This window comes from Staurois parvus, unplaced genomic scaffold, assembly GCF_062004578.1.
Source record: "Staurois parvus isolate SC_StPar_1 unplaced genomic scaffold, SC_StPar_1.0 ptg000034l, whole genome shotgun sequence".
In the NCBI taxonomy this organism is placed as follows: domain Eukaryota; kingdom Metazoa; phylum Chordata; class Amphibia; order Anura; family Ranidae; genus Staurois; species Staurois parvus.
In genome coordinates this window covers 4,255,685-4,279,260 of record NW_028317830.1, presented here as the reverse complement: position 1 = coordinate 4,279,260, position 23,576 = coordinate 4,255,685, and the positions used below count along the sequence as shown (strand labels likewise).

Genomic DNA, 23,576 nt, shown 5'->3' with positions numbered 1-23,576 from the left:
GAATGATAGCTCAGCCGCCTCTCAAACTAAATAAACAAAGAGGCAGGGCCACCCGATGATGTCATAAATGACATCATAAATAAAGGATTTGTAAAAAACTACTTTTTTAATTTACTTTTCACACTTTTTTTGGTGAATGAATAGGAGTAGTATGTACCTCTGCTCATTCACATGGGGGGTCCACGAGCTGGGGGGTCATTTTTTAAAAGGGGTTTCCAGAATTCAATAAGTTCCCGACCCATAGACCCCCACAACCACTTCCTAGGGCTGTGGGGAAGAGGCCCTTGTCCACATCAAAACGGGGACAGGGTGCTTTGGGGGAGAGTCCCCCCTGCCCTAAAGCACCCCCCATGTTGATAGTGGCCTGGTATGATTCAGGAGGGAGGGCTTGCTCTTAATCCACTCCAAAGGGCCTGTTAAGTATTGGGGGGACCCCCATGTAATTTTTTTTTTTTTACATTTTTAAAAGCTGGAAATTCTTTTGGTTTTATATTCTGCTGTCAGCTGGGAACCCTTTTGACAGCAGATGAGTCGTGGTTTCTAAGGGTGTGGAGGCCTCCTGCTTCTTGACAGCGATGTTGTTTTCTGGTTATTAAAGTGGAAGTAAAGGCCAAACCCAACTAATGCTAAACATTCTCTCAGCTACAATCCAAGCCTAATCTATCTAGCCTTGTAAAGAGAAAAATCGCTATACTTACCTGTTCTGCAGCTGCTCCGGTCCGGTCCCAGGCTGATCTGTCAGTGGTGACTTCAATGTGTGGGAATGTGCAGGAGAGGCAGGTGACAATGGAAGCCCCATAGTAAATCTACAGTATGGGTGACATCACTTCACAGGCTCTTTACAGCCATTGTCGGATGTATCCTGTACACAGAGGGTGTCGCTGGATACTGGACCGGAGAGGCTGCAGAACAGGTAAGTATAGCGATTTTCTCTTTACAAGGCTAGATAGATTAGACTTAGAATGTGGCTGTGAGAAGGTTTAGCATTAGTTGGGTTTGGCCTTTACTTCCATGTTAAGGACGCTGCTTACCGCCGGCATTAATATACAGCTGGCTTTTACTACTAAAATATCGCATCACTTCATAACATAACTCATGGGGGGTTTTAGTAGCACTTCTTAGCAAACTGCAAAATTTTTTTTAAAAATGCTACAGCCTGGTACACATAGGCCAAATATCAGCCAGTTCAACAAAAACCATCAGACATTCAATGGCTGCCAGCACTGACTGGTGTGTTATGGCGGAGGGCAGTGTATGGAGGGGGGGTCCTCCTGTCAGAGCACAATAGCTCAGAGGGGAGCTCGCTGTACTAACATCGCATAGTTAGTACAGAGAGTGCCTCCTGCTGGGCTGAACAAAGTAATCATAATGTGTACCAAAAGAGGTATTTTACTGCAGATGTTAGTAGATACCGCTTTGTGAATTGAGCCCGCTGTGACTAGACAGTGAAGGAGAAGCATCACACACATCTCTCTGTCACTCTTCTCTCTCCTCCTATCAGCATACTCCATGCACTGCAGAGCACAGGATTGGTTGCATGTGCTGCTTCTCCATCTCCTAATCTGAGCTCTGCTGTACAGGGGACTCAAAGAGACTGATGCCAAGTTATATTCAGGTGCCTACACTGCTAGCTTTAAAAATAATGACATTCACAATGTATTGATGATTCCAGAACTGCATTAATGTGTGCTTCAGTAACATTGTGCTTACACATGATTGGATGATTAGTGAAGACCTGATTTACCTGATTCACTAAACTAAATAACATTCATTTGCATTCTCTACTCCTTCAGTAAATGAACCCCAGTGATAGGATCTCATGAGATCACATGTCTTATTAAGACCTAAGGTAGTCAATTCCCACCCCTGATGGTGTATACATCTATTGGTTATATCATGCGGATCAAATCAATATGTAGAGTCTTTGTTGTGTAACCAAAAAGTCCATAAGGAAGAATTTGCATCTTCTTGCTTATTTCAGCCAAAATAAGAGAAATTGTGATAAAAGTGATGATTTGTTTTGCTACTTGTCTGACTGAGTTCTTGTATCAGAGATTCCTCACTTGGTGACTTACCTCTCTGTGTGCAGCTGTAGCCGTCAGTATCTGAAGAAAAGGAAAAATGTAGATATGAGATCCCTACAAAAGCATTCTTCTCTACAAAAAGGGGCAACAACTTCAACTGTTCTGTTTGCTTAAATCCAACTACCCCCTCCCATCATAAAAGTCAACTCCCCCTCCCATCATAGAAGTCAACTCCCCCCTTCCTTCATAAAAGTCAACTCCCCCTCCCATCATAGAAGTCAACTCCCCCTCCCATCATAAAAGTCACCTCCCCCCTTACATCATAAAAGTCAACTCCCCCTCACATCATAGAAGTCAACTCCCCCCTTAAATCATAAAAAAGTAAACTTCCCCCTCAAATCAAACAAAAAGTCAATTCCCCCTTCCATCATAAAAATCAACTCTCCCTCCCATCATAATAAATGAATATATAACAGTATATATATATATATATATATATATATATATACAGTTGTGCTCAAAAGTTTACATCCCCTGGCAGAAATTGTGAATTTTGGCATTGATATTGAAAATATGACTGATCTGCCAAAAAATGCTCTTTTATTGAAGGATGATGATCATATGAAGCCATTTCTTATCAAATAGTTGTTTGACTCCTTTTTAAATCATAATGATAACAGAAATCACCCAAATGGCCCAGATCAGAAGTCTCCGCCCCCTGGATCAGAAGTCTCCGCCCCCTGGATCAGAAGTATCCGCCCCCTGGAATGTTTGGCCTTGGTACAGACACACAAGGTGACACACACGGGGTACAATGGCAATTAGAGGTTAATGTCCCACATCTGTGGCTTTTTAAATTGCAATTAGTATCAGTGTATAAATAGTCAATGAGTTTGTTAGCTCTTACGTGGAAACACAGACTAGGCTAGATACTGAGCCATGGGGATCAGAAAAGAACTGTCAAAAGTCTTGCGTATCAAGGTAATGGATCTTTATAAAAATGGAAAAGGACATAAAAAGATGTCCAAAGCCTTGAATATGCCAATCAGTACTGTTCAATTGCCTATTAAGAAGTGGAAAGTTCGGGGATCTCTTGATACCAAGCTAAGGTCAGGTAGACCAAGAAAGATTGCAGCCACAACTACCAGAAGAATTGTCCGGGATTCAAAGAATCCACAGGCAACCTCAAAAGAAATCCAGGCTGCTCTGGAAAAAGATGGTGTGGTTGTTTTTAGGGAGTACAATACGGTGATACTTGAACAAAAATGAGCTGTTTGGTCGAGGTGCCGGAAAGAAGCTTTTACTGCACCACTGCCACCAACAAGCCCGGTTACAATATACCTGACAACACCTTGACATGCCTAACCGGGCCTTCTTGTGTCATTGATGCAGTAAAGGCTTCTTTCTGGCACATTGACCATGTTGACCCAGTGTTTGTGGGGGTGTGGTGTGGGGGACTTATCAAAATCTGGAATTTCCTTCAAGATATGGGTGGGGCCCATATATCCAGCCCCCTTTTATAAATAAGTTCAGGGTATATAGTACCTTTGGTTCTCTATTAAAAAAGGGAAATAAATCCAGCATTGTAAACCCACCCTTATCCATGTCATCCAGTCATGTATCCTTGTCAGTGACAAAGATCTACATCCATCGATCACAAAAAGAAAACATAAAGTGATGAAAATTCATGAATCCCTCTGACTTACATTCCCAACTTCAAGAAATCAGATGGATTCATGCATTGTCATCTCTGGATCCATCATCTATTATATGTTTATGTACAACCTCCGAGGAGGAATGAGATAAACGTGTTGAATATATATATATATTGTGTATGTACAGTGTATGTACTGCATAATAACTTATTTAATTATCCGCTGTGGTGGAAGTTTGTTTTCTTCTTCGGGTGTAGTTATATTTATAGTGTTGGTTTTCCATGTCTGATCACTAATGAGCATGAGAAAGGGTGGCGACCCCTGAGACATTCATTCTTCGTTTCTGGTGAAATGTACATTTGAATAAAGACAATGCAGGATCTGTGCTCCATCATTTATGAATATACTGTACTGTATATACTGTATATATACTGAAGGCAAAATGGGGTCCAACCTGTTACTAGCAAGGTGTACCTAATAAGGTGGCCGGTGAGCGTATATATACATATATATATATATATGCCAACACAAAACAAGAAGATCAACAAAAATAAATGTAAATGTAATAAAACTATATATTGATAAATATTTTACTATTTTACATTTTGTAGGGGTGATGCCCGGAGGTTTAACTATACTTTGAAAAAGAGGATGCTTTTGTGACAAATGTATTGTAAACCACAAAGAATCTTTTCAATATATTTAATAATAAATAGTTTTATTTTACTTGATCTTTTTGTATTGTTTTGACAACCTAGAAATCCCATATATTGTTTTTGTGGTTAAATCTTTATATAGAGTATATATTGTTTTTGGTCTAAGGTAATCAGGGATGTGGTGCCGTTTGATTGTCCATCAATCCATTGTACAATATTTATTAGATATGAGATATTTGTATACTTAATGCTCACTGATTGATAGAAATATGATTTACTTTTTTGCTGCTCTGTGCTATGATGGATATTGTTTTTATGTCTGTTTAAAGCCCAGGTGAAGGGGGTTTATTAATGTTTGGTTGGTTACATTTGTAGCTGTTAAATATTCTACTTTTGGTTCAGAATCTTTTTGCCCTTCCAGGTTGGAGTGAAACACTCACTTTTGTTGTTTCTTTATTACGTTTTCACTGATTGCATGCTTTCCTACCATTTTATATTGTTTGTAGGGGAGCAGCCTAAACCTTTCACAAGGCAGAGGAATATTTTGGGCTTGAGTGAGTTTTTTTCTATAACTGGATCAGTATGACAGCCAGGCGATTAGCATTCTCTGAAGGTGGCCGACAATGGCAGCCCTGATATTTGTCTCTGTATATTTTGTATTTATTGTATCAAATCCACAGTGATTTTCATTACAAATACAAATTCCCCATCCTGATAGTATCCTCAATTCTGTCATAAAAGAGGAAAACTCTGGAAAGAGAATGATAACTTACCAGGGGTCAGAGAGGTGGTGAACTCTGAAACAAGAAACATCAGAAAAGAGATTATATGGAGAAAAGGAACATTAATAAATCTGATTTGTGTCACTCCATCTGCTGCACCTTTTCTTTCAACAGATGGAGCATTAAACTGACATTTCAGTATTTTTACAAACCCGCAGGGATACATTCCTGATATATTACAATAGACAATATTACAATTGCTGGGGGGTCTATTGTTGCTGGATGCTAGGGATCTGATTTATTGCTTTTCTTGTTATCATGTCTTAGCATGTCTTATTTGTTTCTGTATTCTCTAAAGGGGGCTGTACTAGGAGGTGGGTAGGGGGAGCAACCAATGGACGATGCTCGGAGGTAGGTAGGGGGTGAAGACAAAGAGTGACTCAGAAGGGGGGAGTACTCTGAGAAAAAAACCCTGCCTGGAAGTGTTACAATACTGAGCGTGGAAAACACATCTGATGCTAGACCTGCTTTATAGTTCCTTTCCTGTCATTATTCTTACTGTATACTCAAACATGCATTGGTTACCCCCATTCTCAAAAAACCCTCGCTGGACCCCACCTGTTTGAATAACTTAATACCCATCTCCTTGCTCCCGTTTGCCTCCAAGCTTCTCGAGCGCCTTGTTCACAACCGTATGAACTGCTACCTCACCGACAACAACCTTCTTGATCCCCTACAGTCTGTCTTCCGCCCACAACATTCCACAGAAACTACTCTACTAAAACTCACTAATGACCTACTAACTGCTAAAACCAACGGCCATTACTCCATACTCATCCCAACCAATGGCCATTACTCCATACTCATCCTAACCAATGGCCATTACTCCATACTCATCTCAACCAATGGCCATTACTCCATACTCATCCCAACCAATGGCCATTACTCCATACTCATCCCAACCAATGGCCATTACTCCATACTCATCCCAACCAATGGCCATTACTCCATACTCATCCCAGCCAATGGCCATTACTCCATACTCATCCTAACCAATGGCCATTACTCCATACTCATCTCAACCAATGGCCATTACTCCATACTCATCCCAACCAATGGCCATTACTCCATACTCATCCCAACCAATGGCCATTACTCCATACTCATCCCAACCAATGGCCATTACTCCATACTCATCCCAACCAATGGCCATTACTCCATTCTCATACTCCTTGACCTTTCCGCTGCCTTTGACACAGCCGACCACCCGCTCCTCCTCAGTAAACTCCACTCCATTGGCCTCCGTGACTCAGGGGCTTGTTAGTGCTCTTGCTAAAGCCATCAAGTTAAATTACAGAAGTAAAATAAAAGTATAAAAATAAATTGTATCAAAACAAATGTTAAAAAAATCTAGCAGTTCACCACCCCATACACAACCCCATGCAAACGTCTGGATGAGAACAACAATTTTAGTGTCAAAATGTATTGTTAACAGCCAACACCCAACAACCTATAAAGACTTTTAAAAAGAAGGTTACCTAAGGAGAATTGTGGGTACAGTATTTTTTGTGATTTCACAAATGCTCACATTTTTCTACTTGACACATTTTGTATCTATTTACACAAAACCCCATATTTTTTTTTACCAAAAATTTTACCTAAGGAAAGTATTTTATAGATTTGCCTTCCTTTTGGCCCCAGTCACCAACTATGAGCTATCCCGTAAAGGGACCTTCATGCTGAGACAATTTTTTACTAGTAACATGTTTAAATACTTTTTTGGGGGAGGGGTTATTTGTATCTTTCCCAACCAGTTTTTTTTTCCTGGCAGATTTACGAGTTTTCATACACAATGTATTATATACATATTATAGCATTACGTTTTCTGGGAACATATCAATCTTGATATTTAAGGGGAATATTGATGCACTTTTTGCATATTCTAAGTGAAGGATCTACACCTCCCTTGTTGGGTCTGTAGATGTTATATTGAGGAATGGATCTAGGTCCTCCATATGTTGTCTGCCCTCCACCATCAATCACTATGCCATAGATCACCCCTAACCCTCCCACTCAGGTTGAATCACATCAGGTGACCTGGATCTACTCACCAGCCATCCCATGGGGAGCGCACAGCAGGACCAGGAGAAGGAGAAGAGACATTGTCCTTCTCATCGTGGATTCTCCTTTCTGTATCAATCCGTCATCAACACAAACTGCTCTGAGTGTTGGTTTGTTCACAAATACGATATCAGCCTTGCTGCTGTTCTTTTATAACATTTCTTTACAAGTTCCTTGTCCTTTGGCACATTCCACATTATATTTAATATTGACTTCCTTATACTCTACCATTACTGTCACACCAAAAATGTTACTCCAAATCATTATTAACAAAGCACCTGAACATCCACTGAGACCTCGGGGTAAATCATTTAAATATTTCCAGTAAATGACCTCAATGAGCTATCTAGCTATTATAAGAAAAAAACCCTCTCTGCAGTTAATGAACAGAGATATTTAGTACCCAGAATAAAGGAAAACTTACAAAACTCTATAAACTACTTAGAAACTGGCTTTTGTTGCATACATTTGTAAATACATGTTGAAGTTACATGGTTGTGCCAAGGCACCTCGGTAGAGTGCGATTCCTTACTCAGAACGGAATCCCCAACAAGTGGAATGTATACAGTCAGGTCCATAAATATTAGAACATCGACACAATTCTAACATTTTTGGCTCTATACACCACAATAGATTTGAAATGAAACGAACAAGATGTGCTTTAACTGCAGACTGTCAGGTTTAATTTGAGGGTATTTACATCCAAATCAGGTGAACGGTGTAGGAATGACAACAGTTTGCATATGTGCCTCCCACTTGTTAAGGGACCAAAAGTAATGGGACAGAATAATAATCATAAATCAAACTTTCACTTTTTAATACTTGGTTGCAAATCCTTTGCAGTCAATGACAGCCTGAAGTCTGGAACGTATAGACATCAGCAGACGCTGGGTTTCATCCCTTGTGATGCTCTGCCAGGCCTTTACTGCAACTGTCTTCAGTTCCTGCTTGTTCTTGGGGCATTTTCCCTTCAGTTTTGTCTTCAGGAAGTGAAATGCTCAATCGGATTCAGGTCAGGTGATTGACTTGGCCATTGCATAACATTCCAGCGAAAGAGGGTATACAGTTGAGTTTCCTCTTGTTGTGCCCTGTGGTTCCCTGTAGTTGGATGCTCCATTAGTCCATTATCACAAACCACCTATAATTTGGGATGTTCTGATCTGGTAGGAGGCTGTGTGTGTCACGTGGTGGCCGGATTCACTGGTGGCCGGATTCCAAACAAGATCTTTTTTTGGGTGGAACTAAAGGGAATGTTTTATTTATACTTCAACACACGGTGTTAATGGACTATTTCAATTATGTGGTGTTATTGACATTTTATTGGTACATTTATGTATTTGAGATCACTTTCACATTCATGAATATTTAAATGTACAGGATCTGAACCTCCCTTGTTGGGTTCCAGTTTTCTTTTTCTAGGCAAGCAATGGAACTAGACCCTTCATACAATTTCTAATCCCCACCATGAGCCGCTATGCCATAGACCACCTTAACCCTCCCACCCAGGTTTAATCACATCAGCCGTCATGGGGAGCACACAGCCGGACCCGAAGGAAGAGACATCCAGCTTCTCATTGTAGAATCTCCTTTCTGTATCGATTCTTCATGAACACAAATTTCTCCCAACAATTATTCTTTCACAAGTAGAGATGAGCGAATTATTCAAAAATTTGATTCGGCTGATTCGCCGAATTTGCGGAATAAATTCGATTCGATGCAAATTTATTTGCTGCGAATTTAACTTATTAAAAGGGTGTTTCTAGGCTTCAGAGAGCCTTTATATTAGTGCAGAACACTGTACCTTTAATTTAAATGCCCTTGGAGTCTGCTGGGGAAGAGAAATAATACTGTCAGTCAGTATGACATGCAGATGAGTGCCGTCGATCTTAGAATCACCGCACACTTCACTCATTTTGGCAGTCACGGGGCACGACGAAGAAGATGAAGAAGAAGAAGAAGAATGAAAAGAAGAAGAAGAAGAATGAAAAGAAGAAGAAGAAGAAGAATGAAAAGAAGAAGAAGAATGAAAAGAAGAATGAGAAGAAGAATGAAAAGAAGAATGAAAAGAAGAATGAGAAGAATGAAAAGAAGAATGAAAAGAATGAAGAAGAAGAATGAAAAGAAGAATGAGAAGAAGAATGAAAAGAAGAAGAAGAAGAATGAAAAGAAGAATGAAAAGAAGAAGAAGAAGAATGAAAAGAAGAAGAAGAAGAATGAAAAGAAGAATCAGAAGAAGAATGAAAAGAAGAATGAGAAGAATGAAAAGAAGAAGAATGAAAAGAAGAATAAAAAGAAGAAGAAGAAGAATGAAAAGAAGAAGAAGAAGAATGAAAAGAAGAAGAAGAATGAAAAGAAGAAGAAGAAGGAGAAGAAGAAGAAGGAGAAGAAGAATGAAAAGAAGAATGAAAAGAAGAAAAAGAATGAAAAGAAGAAGAAGAAGAAGAATGAAAAGAAGAAGAATGAAAAGAAGAAGAAGAATGAAAAAAAGAAGAATTCCAGTACAGCAAAAAGTGTATCTGCAGAGAGCTCCGCTATTTCTGACAGTTCTCTGACAGTTCCTTCACATTTACAGCGGTTGAAACATTGTATCTATTTGTTTCCGAATAAAAACATCTGTATCCTAAATGGAAACAAATAGATACAATGTTTCAACCGCTGTAAATGTGAAGGAACTTCTCAGAGAACTGTCAGAAATAGCGGAGCTCTCTTCAGGGACACTTTTTGCTGGCTGTAGAAGGGATGAAAATCGGCCGATCGGGAAAAATTCGATTCGTGCATCCGAAGTTTGCTAATTTTCGGATTCGGTGCGAATCGAATTTTTCCTAATATTCGAAACGAATTCCACTTCGCCAAGTTCGATTAGCTCATCTCTATTCACAAGTACAATGTCTGCTTTGTTGCCCCTCAAAAGGGAAGAACACAACAATGCCTCTCGGTGCATTCCTTATCATATTACATGTTGACTTCCTTATACTTTGCCATGTTTGCTACTCAAAAAAATGTTTTTGTTGTCGCCCGAAGCATTATTAACAAAATAACCGAACACTCCTTGAGACTTCGAGGTAAATAAGTTAAATATTTTCAGTAAATTACCTTTTCTGTATTGTAAGCGAAGTATGACCATTATGTCACCTTTTCTTCACAGTTTAGCTCTTTGAATAGATCTTCAATATATTAATATTTTAGCACCAGATAGGCAATGAAAATAGAAGATGAGCTCCCTGGATATTCACACCTAACACAGCCCAATATTTGTTTTTCTCCTGGTGCCTTCCTTTTGAGACCTCTTCTTGGGGATATTTTGGGCGCTCATTCAGAAAACTGCATTGGCTAGACTGCCTCAGCTTTGGTTTCTTAGATGTAGTCCAATTTATATATTGTGTTCTGCTGGTGGGGAGCTTTCCTGGCCGGCAGGACACAAGACTCACTGCTGCTCACCAGAGGCTATAGCCACTGGCCAAAATCGCATGTGCAAAATCCAACAGGCTGGCTGTAATGAAGTCAATCAATGGATCAACTTGGATACAACCAGCCTGCCCATAGATGGGTCAAATCTTGGCCAGTCCAGCTGAGATTCCATCCATGGATGGCTGGCTTTAGTATATTACACTTTTCTTTTAATTTTAATGTGTTTATTTCATGCTGCAAGGAGATAAAATAAAACATCACATTAAAGTGTTACTAAACCCACAACAGTACAATCAGTCTGTAGATGCAGTAAAGCATGCTTGTTATACTCACTGTGGAACATAAGGGGTTAATTATCTGCATTGTGTAAAAAGGCTGTTTGATCCTGTCTTCTCTTCTTCTTCTACTGTCCCCAATCCATCTGCTGATAGTACAAAGCTCCAGGAATCACTCTGTGCATGCTCAGTTTGGTGTGTATGGCTAGAGAGGTTTTTTTTTTTCTTTAGGAGGATGCATGTGATCAGAACAAGGCCAATCAGCACTGTCCAGACAGAGGGTCAGGGGTCCTGCAGTATCATAGGACAGTTAGAGGGGAATGAAAACTCCTCCTACAAGCATTAACCAGTGCTCTGCTGGACACTGATAGAAGTCACAAGACTGCTATATACTGCTGGTGAGAAAAGGTATTTAGCAGTTTATATTTACTAAAATAATTGCATTTCCATATTCTGTGTGCTGTGGGAGACCAGATATAGTGAATGCGGGGTCCTGGGAGAGTAGATATAGTGAATGCGGGGTCTGGGGAGAGCGGATATAGTGAATGCGAGGTCCGGGGAGACCAGATATAGTGAATGCAGGGTCCTGGGAGAGCAGATATAGTGAATGCAGGGTCCTGGGAGAGCAGATATAGTGAATGCGGGGTCTGGGGAGAGTGGATATAGTGAATGCAGTGTCCGGGGAGAGCGGATATAGTAAATGCGGGGTCTGGGGAGAGTGGATATAGTGAATGCGGGGTCTGGGGAGAGTGGATATAGTGAATGCAGGGTCCTGGGAGAGCAGATATAGTGAATGCGGGGTCTGGGGAAAGTGGATATAGTGAATGCAGGGTCCGGGGAGAGTGGATATAGTGAATGCGGGGTCCGGGGAGAGCGGATATAGTGAATGCGGGGTCCGGGGAGAGCGGATATAGTGAATGCGGGGTCCAGGGAGAGATCATATAGTGAATGCTGGGTCCGGGGAGAGCGGATATAGTGAATGGGGGATCCGGGGAGAGCGGATATAGTGAATGCGGGGTCCGGGGAGAGCGGATATAGTGAATGCGGGGTCCGGGGAGAGATCATATAGTGAATGCTGGGTCCGGGGAGAGCGGATATAGTGAATGGGGGATCCGGGGAGAGCGGATATAGTGAATGCGGGGTCCGGGGAGAGCGGATATAGTGAATGCGGGGTCCGGGGAGAGATCATATAGTGAATGCGGGGTCCGGGGAGAGCGGATATAGTGAATGCGGGGTCCGGGGAGAGCGAATATAGTGAATGCGGGGTCCTGGGAGAGCAGATATAGTGAATGCGGGGGTCCAGGGAGTGAGGATATAGTGGATGCAGAGTCCGGGGAGACCAGATATAGTGAATGCAGGGTCCGGGGAGAGTGGATAGAGTGAATGCGGGGTCTGGGGAGACCAGATATAGTGCATGCAGGGTCCGGGGAGAGAGGATATAGTGCATGCAGGGTCCGGGGAGAGAGGATATAGTGAATGCCGGGTCTGGGGAGAACAGATATAGTGAATGCGGGGTCCAGGGACAGCGGATATAGTGAATGCGGGGTCCGGGGAGAGTGGATATAGTAAATGCAGGGTCTGGGGAGAGCGGATATAGTGAATGCGGGGTCCGGGGAGAGTGGATATAGTGAATGCGGGGTCCGGGGAGAGTGGATATAGTAAATGCAGGGTCTGGGGAGAGCGGATATAGTGAATGCTGGATCCGGGGAGAGCGGATATAGTGAATGCGGGGTCCGGGGAGAGTGGATATAGTGAATGCGGGGTCCGGGGGGAGCGGATATATTTAATGCGGGGTCCAGGGAGAGCGGATATAGTGAATGCGGGGTCCAGGGAGAGCAGATATAGTGAATGCGGGGTCCGGGGAGAGCAGACATAGTGAATGCGGGGTCCGGGGAGAGCGGATATAGTGAATGCGGGGTCCAGGGAGAGCAGATATAGTGAATGCGGGGTCCGGGGAGAGTGGATATAGTGAATGCGGGGTCCGGCGAGAGCGGATATAGTGAATGCAGGGTCCGGGGAGAGCGAATATAGTGAATGCGGGGTCCTGGGAGACCAGATATAGTGAATGCAGGGTCCGGGGAGAGCGGATATAGTGAATGCGGGGTCCGGGGAGAGCGGATATAGTGAATGCAGGGTCCGGGGAGAGCGGATATAGTGAATGCAGGGTCCGGGGAGAGCGGATATAGTGAATGCGGGGTCCGGGGAAAGCGGATATAGTGAATGCGAGGTCCGGGGAGAGCGGATATAGTGAATGCAGGGTCCGGGGAGAGCGAATATAGTGAATGCGGGGTCCTGGGAGAGCAGATATAGTGAATGCAGTGTCCGGGGAGAGCGGATATAGTGAATGGGGGATCCGTGAAGAGCGGATATAGTGAATGCGGGGTCCGGGGAGAGCGGATATAGTGAATGCGGGGTCCGGGGAGAGCAGATATAGTGAATGCGGGGTCCGGGGAGAGTGGATATAGTGAATGCGGGGTCCGGGGAGAGGGGATATAGTAAATGCGGGGTCTGGGGAGAGCGGATATAGTGAATGCGGGGTCCGGGGAGAGCAGATATAGTGAATGCGGGGTCCGGGGAGAGCGGATATAGTGAATGCGGGGTCCGGGGAGAGCGGATATAGTGAATGCGGGGTCCGGGGAGAGCGGATATAGTGAATGCGGGGTCCGGGGAGAGCGGATATAGAGAATGCGGGGTCCGGGGAGGGCGGATATAGTGAATGCGGGGTCCGGGGAGAGCGGATATAGTGAATGCGGGGTCCGGGGAGAGCGGATATAGTGAATGCGGGGTCCGGGGAGAGCGGATATAGTGAATGCGGGGTCCGGGGAGAGCGGATATAGTGAATGCGGGGTCCGGGAAGAGCGGATATAGTGAATGCGGGGTCCGGGGAGAGCGGATATAGTGAATGCGGGGTCCGGGGAGAGCGGATATAGTGAATGCGGGGTCCGGGGAGAGCGGATATAGAGAATGCGGGTTCCGGGGAGGGCGGATATAGTGAATGCGGGGTCCGGGGAGAGCGGATATAGTGAATGCAGGGTCCGGGGAGAGCGGATATAGTGAATGCGGGGTCCGGGGAGAGCCGATATAGTGAATGCGGGGTCCGGGGAGAGCCGATATAGTGAATGCGGGGTCCGGGGAGAGTGGATATAGTATATTTCAGTTTTCAGGCCTTTAGTGACAATATTTCAACTCTGAGATGTTATTTCTTTTTCTGATTTGTAACTTACCAACCTTATCAATAATAATACAAATTCAAAGAAAGATAATGAAGAGAATTTTAAGAACAATTTACATTTTTAAATATTTTAGTTATTAGACCTTTAGTGGCAATATTTCAACTCTAGCTGATACAAAGATGTTTATCAGGAGGGAGCTCACTTTGGAGTCTTCATTCAGCAAGCTGATCTTCTGAGTCCATATGAGACCAAAAGTGCCGTTAGACCGTAACATTGTATAATGTGCGGTCACACTGCGTGAGGTGAGCAGATATATGGTGGAGGATGTATGTTCATATATGTATATATATTGTTAATGTGTGTATATATATATATATATATTTTTTTTTTTTTTTTTTTTTTTATATTATTATTTCAATATTAATAATTTATTCCATTTTTTTATCTTCTATATATCTATTTTTTTTTATTTTTCACTTTTTTGTTTTTTGTTATATGAGGATTGTGCCATTGTTTCATGTAGCGCAGCATTTTTTCACTTCACAATATGATTGTAAAATATTTTCGTTATTAGGCCTTTAGTGACAGTATTTCAACTCTGAGATGTTATTCGTTTTTTCTGATTTGTAACGTACCAACTCTATCAATAATAATACAAATTCATAGAAAGATAAAGAAGAACATTTTAAGAACACTTTACATTTTAAAAAAATTTAGTTTTTTATTCTTATCAATACTAATAAAAACTCAAGGAGAGATAAAGTGAATTTTAGAAACAATTTACATTTTTTAAATATTTTAGTTTTTAGGCCTTTAGTGACAATATTTCAACCTCCATGATGTTATTTCTTTTTCTGATTTGTCAATTAAAATCCTTATTAAGATAAAAAAATATATATATAGATAGAGAGAGAAGAGAATTTTAAAAACAAATAATAGATTTAAAGATTTTGGTTTTCAGGCCTTTATTGGCCATATTTGAAAAATGATTTTTTTTTATGATTTGTTAATTAATATCCATATTAAGATAAAAAAATTCAAAGAAAGAAAAAGAAGAGAATTTTAGGAACAACCCCCAATTGGAAATATTTTAGTTTTCAGACCTTTAGTGACAATATTTCAACTCTGAGATGTCATTTCTTTTTCTGATTTGTAAATTACCAACCTTAAAAATAATAATAAAAATTCAAAGAAAGATAATGAAAAGAATTTTAATATCAATTTACAATTTTACAATATTTTAGTTTTTAGGCCTTTAGTGACAATATTTCAGCCTCATGATGTTATTTCTTTTTCTGATTTGTCAATTAAAATCCTTATTAAGATAAAAAATATATATATAGAGAGAAGAGAATTTTAAAGACAAATAATAGATTTAAAGATTTTGGTTTTCAGGCCTTTATTGGCAATATTTGAAAAATGATTTTTTTTTTATAATTTGTCAATTAATATCCATATTAAGATAAAAAAATTCAAAGAAAGAAAAAAAAGAGAATTTTAGGAACAACCCCCAATTGGAAATATTTTAGTTTTCAGACCTTTAGTGACAATATTTCATTTTTTTGTTTATTTTTGTTTATTTTTTTGTTTATTTTTTTCTCTCAGAGATTGTTTCTTTTAACATTCTGCTAAAACTTTGAGACGTAGTACTGCCTGGACCTTGAAGAAGGGGACAGCTTGTCCTGAAAATTGTATGGTAGTGCAAATAAAACAAGTATCATGGACAGTACTCAATTGTTTCTAAAAAAAAGAACACGATTGGAAATATTTTAGTTTTCAGGACTTTAGTGGCAATATTTCAACTCTGAGATGCTATTTATTCTTCTGATCTGTCATTTACCATTCTTATCAATAATAATAAAAACTCAAAGAGAGATAAAGTGAATATTAGAAACAATTTACATTTTTAAAATAGTTTAGTTTTTAGAGACTTTGTGACAATATTTCAACTTCATGATGCGATTTCCTTTTCTGATTTGGCAATTGAAATCCTTATTAAGATAAAAAATAATTTCAAGAAATATAGAGGAGATCATTTTAAGAACAAATCACACTTTTAAATAATTTAGTTTTCAGGAAATATTTCAACTCTGAAATGTTAATTCTTTTTCTGATTTGTCAAGTACCATCCTTATCAATAATAAAAAAATTAAAGAAAGATAATGAGAATTTCACAAACAATTTAAATTTTTTTAAATGTTTTGTTTTTAGACCTTTAGTGACAATATTCAAACTCCATGATGTTATTTCTTTTTCTGATTTGACAATTAAAATCCTTATTAAGATTCTGAGATATTATTTATTTTTCTGATCTGTCATTTACCATTCTTATCAATAATAATAAAAACTCAAAGAGAGATAAAGTGAATATTAGAAACAATTTACATTTTTAAAATAGTTTAGTTTTTAGAGACTTTGTGACAATATTTCAACTTCATGATGCGATTTCCTTTTCTGATTTGGCAATTGAAATCCTTATTAGGATAAAAAATAATTTCAAGAAATATAGAGGAGATCATTTTAAGAACAAATCACACTTTTAAATAATTTAGTTTTCAGGAAATATTTCAACTCTGAAATGTTAATTCTTTTTCTGATTTGTCAAGTACCATCCTTATCAATAATAAAAAAATTAAAGAAAGATAATGAGAATTTCACAAACAATTTAAATTTTTTTAAATTTTTTGTTTTTTGTTTTTAGACCTTTAGTGACAATATTTCAACTCCATGATGTTATTTCTTTTTCTGATTTGGGAATTGAAGTCCTTATTAAGATAATTTAAAGGAATATAGAGAAGAAAATCACTATTTAAAATAGACCTTTATTGGCAATATTTCAACTCTGAGATGTTATTTATTTTTCTAATTTGGCAATCAACATCCTTATCAATAAGAAAGATAAAGAAGATCATTTAAAAAACAATTTACATTTTAAAAATTTTTGTTTTTGGGCCTTTAGTGACAATATTTCAACTCCTTGATGTTATTTCTTTTTCTGATTTAGCAATTCAAATCCTTATTAAGATTAAAAAAAATAAAGGTGTGCAGAGGTCATCTTCTTTATGTTCCTGGATGGTATGTCTGTGCAGATTCATCCTTGTTTGCACCTTCTGTCCTGTTTCACCAACATAAGATCCTTTGCTGCATTTTCTGCACTGGATAAGATACACCACATTACTGGAGGTGCAGCTGTATGATCCGGAGATATTGAAGATCCTTTTGAGTGTCGGACACTTTTCGATGGATTGATTTGGTTGCACAGCTTGCAGTGTTTCTTATTGCAGGGTTTGCTTCCATTATTTGTGACATCATCATCAGAAGGAAGTTTCTTACTGATTAGTTTATTTCTGAGGTTGGGGGGTTGCCTGAAGGCCAGTATTGGGGGGTTGTCTGAAGGCCAGTATTGGGGGGTTGTCTGAAGGCCAGTATTGGGGGTTGCTGGAATATTTCTTTCAGAGTTCCATCCTCCGTTATTCTCAATAGAAATTCGGAAGGATTTTCCTTTATTCAGAGATTTGGATGTATCCAAATTACAACAGTAATGAATCCGAAATAATGAAATTAAATTTTGTCCAAAATTCTAATCGAATTTGAAAACGAAATTGAATTTGAGAACAAATTTTAAGTATGAACATATTGCTGATTATTGCTGATTTCCTTCAAAGACTATGTGTATCAGCATTAGAATGTAGAATGTCTTTCGAATGGAATATAAAATAATAGAACAGAAAATAAAATAATGGACTAGAATAGAAAGTATAGGCATAGAATAGAATAGAATAAATTGATAGCTAAATGATAGCTAAATAAAATGATAACTGAACCCACTTATATATATATATATTTTTTTATTTATTATCCTGCATTTGGATTCAATGTGTACACAATTGGTGTATGGTATTGATCCCTTGTTAGGGAGTGGGTTCAGTATATGAGTTCATGCACTATTTATTTTATTAGTTCACTTACTGGGTCCAAGTTTAGGACCTTGTGTGTTTATGCAATATTGTTCACTGTTTTGCACATTTTATGTAGGTCCTATGAGGATCATTTCACTTATGTGGTTTAATTTATTTATGCATATATAGCGCTGCACCATATTATTGTTTAGTTTGTTTATTCACCTCTAGGTAAAAGGTTTGAGGTTCTAGCTGCTTAGTATAGATTTATTCATATTAAGCGCAGGGGGAACACTACTCTGTTTAATAAAATGATAGCTGCTTTCTGAAATTCAATTTTTTAAAAGAATAGAATAAAACAAACAGAATGCAAAATAAAAAAATAGAATACAAAAGAAAAGAATAGAAAATAAAGGAATAGAATAGAATAAATATAGCCGTCATTCAAATTCACATTTCGAAAAGAATAGAATTGAATAAAACAGAATTATTTGATTACCAGTCCCCAAGTGTACTTTGAAACACCACCTTTTGTTTCATTCCTCAAAGAAATGAACATGTCCTTTGGATCTGTAACAGTAGCAGTTTGTGAAGATGCAGGGATATCCTCCAATAAAGGAAGCAGCAGCATTGGAAGGGACAAGCTATGTGAAGAAAGAGGCTCATTTCCCTGCTTGGGTTTCTTTGTTTTAGCAGGACTTCTAGTAGAAGGGCTGTCAGGTGGGCTGCCCAAGGTCAGCTGTGGGTTGCAGAAGACTGAGCTGGTGTCCTCAGCCAATGAGTATGAGTGCTGTGTGTCTCTGAAAGCAGCTTCCCCACCATCAAGCCAAACTCTGCAATTGGGGGATTGAGAGCAGTCAGCTTTGGTAGAGCTGATCGGGTATTTTGCCTTTTGGGCATGGCTGGAAGGGTCCCAGAAGCTCGACATTGAAGACAATGCTCCTTGAGCAGCTGTGGAGCTTCAGAGAGTGAGAAGGAGAGTGGAGCTCTTTCAGCAAGCAGTCATCGAGCTCCAATTCTTCAGATTTATTTGTATATGACAATTAATTTTTCATAAGGGTCTGATTGATGGTAGTCCAGTTTGGAATATTAAAATGATCAAAATAGTGTATATGCTGCATTTTCCTATATAATTATAGGTTAGTATGGTTTACTCCTTTTAATAATGCATTTTCGTGAAATAAAAACATTGTTTTAATTATACCTTCTCACCTTTCTTTTAATTACCCCATAAAAGTCCCATATCGTTTTAGTTTTTGATTTTGTATATATTATACTTGCAGACAGTATACATCAGTTATCTGGGAGGATCCAATGGTATTCCTTTGTCAAAAAAAAGACAATCCATCACAAAACTTTTTAGATGCCATTTATTATATCTGTATTATACTTATTGAAAATAATTTCCATAACATTTGTTTTTTTTTCAAGCTAATAGTGTTTAGTTTTGGTAATCATGTATAGAAAATGATCACATGAAATACCATCTAAAAGATTCCCCTCAACCCATATATGTGTATATATCTCCTATTTATCCCAGATACAAATCATTCCTTGAAATGTCCCACTTTGGACACGTTTTTAGTCTTGTAGATGTTTCCAAATTTTTGACCTGACTTTCTCATTTTTTATTTTCTTCTGGCTATGCTGGTCAGCAAAATTCTCCCACATTTATTAATGCGTTCATGTTTTAAGCCATATAAGATTTAATCGATATGCCAGGAAGTGTGATGGTTGTGGTTCTCCCGATATTTACCATCTTGGCAAGACTTTGTCTGCAGTAGAGGATCATGCTTTGCTCTGAGTGTTTATAAAACCCTTCCACAATGTGTAGAGTGTCACTGATCTACAAATCTGACACCAATTCACATGGATGAGTCTCACTAATGCTAGTACAATAGGAACAGGAAAACAATGGCGGAGATGAAAAGCTTTGCCATTGGTACAGCAGTGCCTGGAAGACAAAAAACAAAAATGATCATTTCAAAAAATATCCCTAAACATGATATCAGTCATCCAATCTGTACACTCATTTTCCCCCAGCAAGAAAGTATCGGGGAACTCTGCAGTGACCCCCCCCATCTGTCTGTGTATACCAAATACAACTATTCAAATGAAAGTGCAGGTGTGTACAAATGGTTAAAGTTTTATTTTTCTGTGCCGACTTTTCTGCAGTTATTTGGGTCAAATTTTCAGTTACAACTATTACGATGTTTATGTGAGCACTGTGTCCCTGGGGTGACCTGCTGGGTGAATGGATCTCAGAGGAAAGGGTTAATGTGGCTGGCCAGGTCTTCCCACCAAAATTCTGAGGTCCACCCCCCCTGCAGGTCAGCCCATATAAATAGAGTCTCTTCTGTGCCCCTGAGAGCTCTTCCTAAGTCACTGCCAAGATGTATGCTGTTACCCTGCTGGACTGTGTCCTCCTCCAGGGGATGGGGGGGGGGGCAGTAGGGATTCCTTGAGGGGCTGGAAACCTGAAGACTTTATGAATTCTTAACTGCCAGCTATGGACTTTGTGCCTTTATGGATTATTGCCAGACACGGACTTTAAGGATTCTTGCTTCCACTTGTGGTTTCTTTGCCTTAACGTGGTTCTAAAGGATCAAGGTTATTTATCTTCATGAATTCTCTGCATGAAGGTAAAAAAACCTTCTGTGTGCAGCAGCCCCCCCCCAGCCCCCTCAGAACTTATTTGAGCCTCATTGTGATTCAGCGGTGTGAATGACAGCCTTGGCTGTTCTGAGTCTCTACCTCCTTATTGGCTGAGACAGCAAGCAGGAACCATTGGCTCTTGCTGCTGTCAATTACAACCAGTCAGCCAATGAGGAGAGAGATGGGAGGGCAAAGCCACTGCTCAGTGTATGAATGGACGCACAGAGCAGCGGGTGACCATAGCAAACTTCTTTCTGTGGGGTCACCCAACAGACAGGAGGAGCCAGCAGGGGACCCAAGAAGGGGAGGATCCGGGCTTCTCTGTGCAAAACCATTACACACAGCAGGTAAGTATGACATGTTTGTTAGTTTAAAAAAAAAAATGAACCTTTAGAATCACTTTAATGGACTCTTGCTTTTAAAGGACTATGGACTTGCTGCTACTCAGGTATTCCTACCCAATGGGCACTTAGAGAATCTTTGTACAGAGATACATGTGATCTTGTTACAAGAAGAGCTGCTCCTGTATGTTTTTCATTGCTTGGTTGTTGGTTGTCATATACCTATCTAAACAACAGGGCTATATCAGCGGTGTAAATAACACCCTAGAGACAGTTCCCTCCACTCTCCATGCCACCACCATGTAAAACAAGGGAAACACAGATAATATAACACCCTTTTATTTCATAAACCACAATATACACAAATTGTGACCTTAAATTCTACATAGATATGTATGCATCCTCTACTGGCCCCAATCCAAGATAGTCGTGTGCTCCACAGACCTTAAGTGACGTCTTGGACATAGCCCCACCCAACGCATTTCATCTAAAGAATGTCTTCAGGGATGGAGATCCCAGGATTCCAGTCTGTGGAGCACACGGCCATCTTGGGGCCAGCAGTGCAGTTTATATGTATGAGGCCTACATATCTATGCAGTGTGTAAGTATGCAATGTGTGTATGTTGTGGGGTTTATTAAATAAAATGGTGTTATATTATCTGTGTTTCCCTTATTTTGCTTGGCGGTGGCATGGAGAGTGGAGGAAACTGTCTCTAAGGCAGGGAATTGGACGAAAGTAGGGAAAAGGAGGAGATATTAAAGCAGAACAGCAGAAACTTTATTTGTTTGCACTTTTAATGTGAGAGCTAGACATGTGTGATTCTTATCATTACGAATCATATTTCGGGAAAAAGTTTTTGTTATTCAGAGATTTGGATGTATACTAATTTCTGAATCACAATAGGAATGAATTCCAACAAATCTGAATGAAATTATACCAAAACAATGAATTAATTTGTATTCATTTGTTTCATTCTAATGATATGACACTACAGTTTGGGCATTTTATTATTGTTTGAAGCATCCGAAATAATGCAACGACATAACTAATGGATCCAGAATTAACTTTTTTCGATACGTTCCTCTGGTTCCATTTCAATTTACCATTTTTCATTATTATAAAAAATGCATATTTGAAATGGAAACATATTGCAATAAGTACAGCAAGGAAAGATGAAATAAGATGATGATTCCCACGTATTGTGGTTGGGTTGGATGGAGGTGAATCCATCAGAATCTCTAAATCATAACATAACAAATTAATATAACATTTAGTTCCATTCGTTCTTTTGGATATCGTCCAATCAGCTCATTCCAATTTTCTTTATTATGAATGAAGATAATGAATGAATCCAAATAAATTTTGTTCCATTTTGTTTTTTTTGGAAATCATCCAGTTAGCTCATTGCATTTCTCTTTGTAACAAATGAACATAACAAATGAATCTGAAATCAATTTAGTTTCATTGTTTTTTGCGGATATCGTCCAATCAGCTCATTGCATTTCTTTTTATAATGAATAAACATAACAAATGAATCCAAAATTAATTTTAGTCCATTGGTTTTTATGTAAATCTCCCAATCAGCTCGCTCCATTTCGCTTTGTGGGTTGGACTAGCCGAATTTGAAAATATGAAACTAATCTGAATATCCAAAACTAATTTGGATATACAAAACAAACTCCAAATATGTGAAACAAATCCGAGTATATGAAAGGAATCTGAGTATACAAAATTAATTCAGAAAATGAATCATTCTAACATAACGATGATGACAAAATTCATTTTTAAACTTACCAAATTAATCCGAAATAAACAGATTTTTTTGTTGTGCGCATCTCTACAGGTAGTACATTTGCTCATGAATGTTTTGAGGCACATATTTTATAATACGATAATGAAGAGGATTTGTGTAATTATTTATACTGTGAGCACAAGATATTTATTTGTTACTCAAATAATACTTTTTCACCAGTGTGGATTTACATTTATTATTTTTTTACCGAGAGTATATTTGTTTACAGCAAACAGCGCTCCACCTCTGGAATATCTCTGTAGTATCTCCACCTTCCTTATCAGGAAAGAAAAAGGTGTCCAATATCAGTACTTACCAATCAGCACGTTGTATTTTCTATAGGTGCGGAATTTATATTATAGTTATTCTAAGACTCTTACTTTGTCTCATAGGAGGGACAACCCCGATCCCTCTATACAGAGGAAGACCTCCACATTTCTGAAATCCCACCTAACTTCACTGAATGTTTGAAAGTAACACACCTTCCCTGGAATAGGGACTCTTATTTAGACCTTTTTATCCCAATGAGTTACTCCACCAGCCAACCAAATGTGATCCACTATGACTAAAATGCAATTGATTATAATATATAATTTCCCTTCTTACCTCCATCAGAAGACAGAGCAGCTGGAAATAAAAGATATAAACACAAATCAGATTTTTTTTATAGCAAAACTATTTTACTTATCACATTTGTTCAGTAATATACTATATATATATATATCAAATCAGCTGTGCTGGGAATTATTAATATCAAGACAAATTCAGATTAACTTCTATTAAACAATCATAGTTAGGAAAAGCTTACAAAAAAAAAAAAAAACCACAAATAAAACACCCCCCCCTCCCAAAAA

At 39.0% G+C, this 23,576-nt stretch overlaps 2 protein-coding genes across 4 annotated transcripts in view; both read right to left on the bottom strand.

Annotated features, from left to right (window-relative positions):
• LOC149470720 (uromodulin-like) overlaps nucleotides 1-7,286 on the bottom strand; it is a 68,694-nt gene extending 61,408 nt beyond the window's left edge. Inside the window, exons 1-3 of one of the 2 annotated variants that reach the window (XM_089661706.1) lie at nucleotides 7,169-7,235; nucleotides 5,109-5,132; nucleotides 2,076-2,105 (exon numbers count right to left, since the gene is read on the bottom strand). In XM_089661706.1, the coding sequence (XP_089517832.1) occupies nucleotides 2,076-2,105; nucleotides 5,109-5,132; nucleotides 7,169-7,232 (118 nt within the window). In that variant the 5' untranslated portion in view covers nucleotides 7,233-7,235. Of the gene's footprint in view, nucleotides 1-2,075; nucleotides 2,106-5,108; nucleotides 5,133-7,168 lie in introns of both variants that reach the window. The other variant, XM_089661711.1, reaches the window with a different exon arrangement.
• Nucleotides 7,287-19,289: 12,003 nt separating this feature from the next.
• The window catches only part of LOC149470719 (uromodulin-like), an 85,020-nt gene continuing 80,733 nt past the window's right edge, over nucleotides 19,290-23,576 (bottom strand). For both annotated transcript variants that reach the window (XM_089661722.1, XM_089661729.1), the window contains 2 exons: nucleotides 23,329-23,349; nucleotides 19,290-19,887 (listed from right to left, as the gene is read on the bottom strand). In XM_089661722.1, the coding sequence (XP_089517848.1) occupies nucleotides 19,823-19,887; nucleotides 23,329-23,349 (86 nt within the window). In that variant the 3' untranslated portion in view covers nucleotides 19,290-19,822. The remainder of the gene's footprint in view (nucleotides 19,888-23,328; nucleotides 23,350-23,576) is intronic.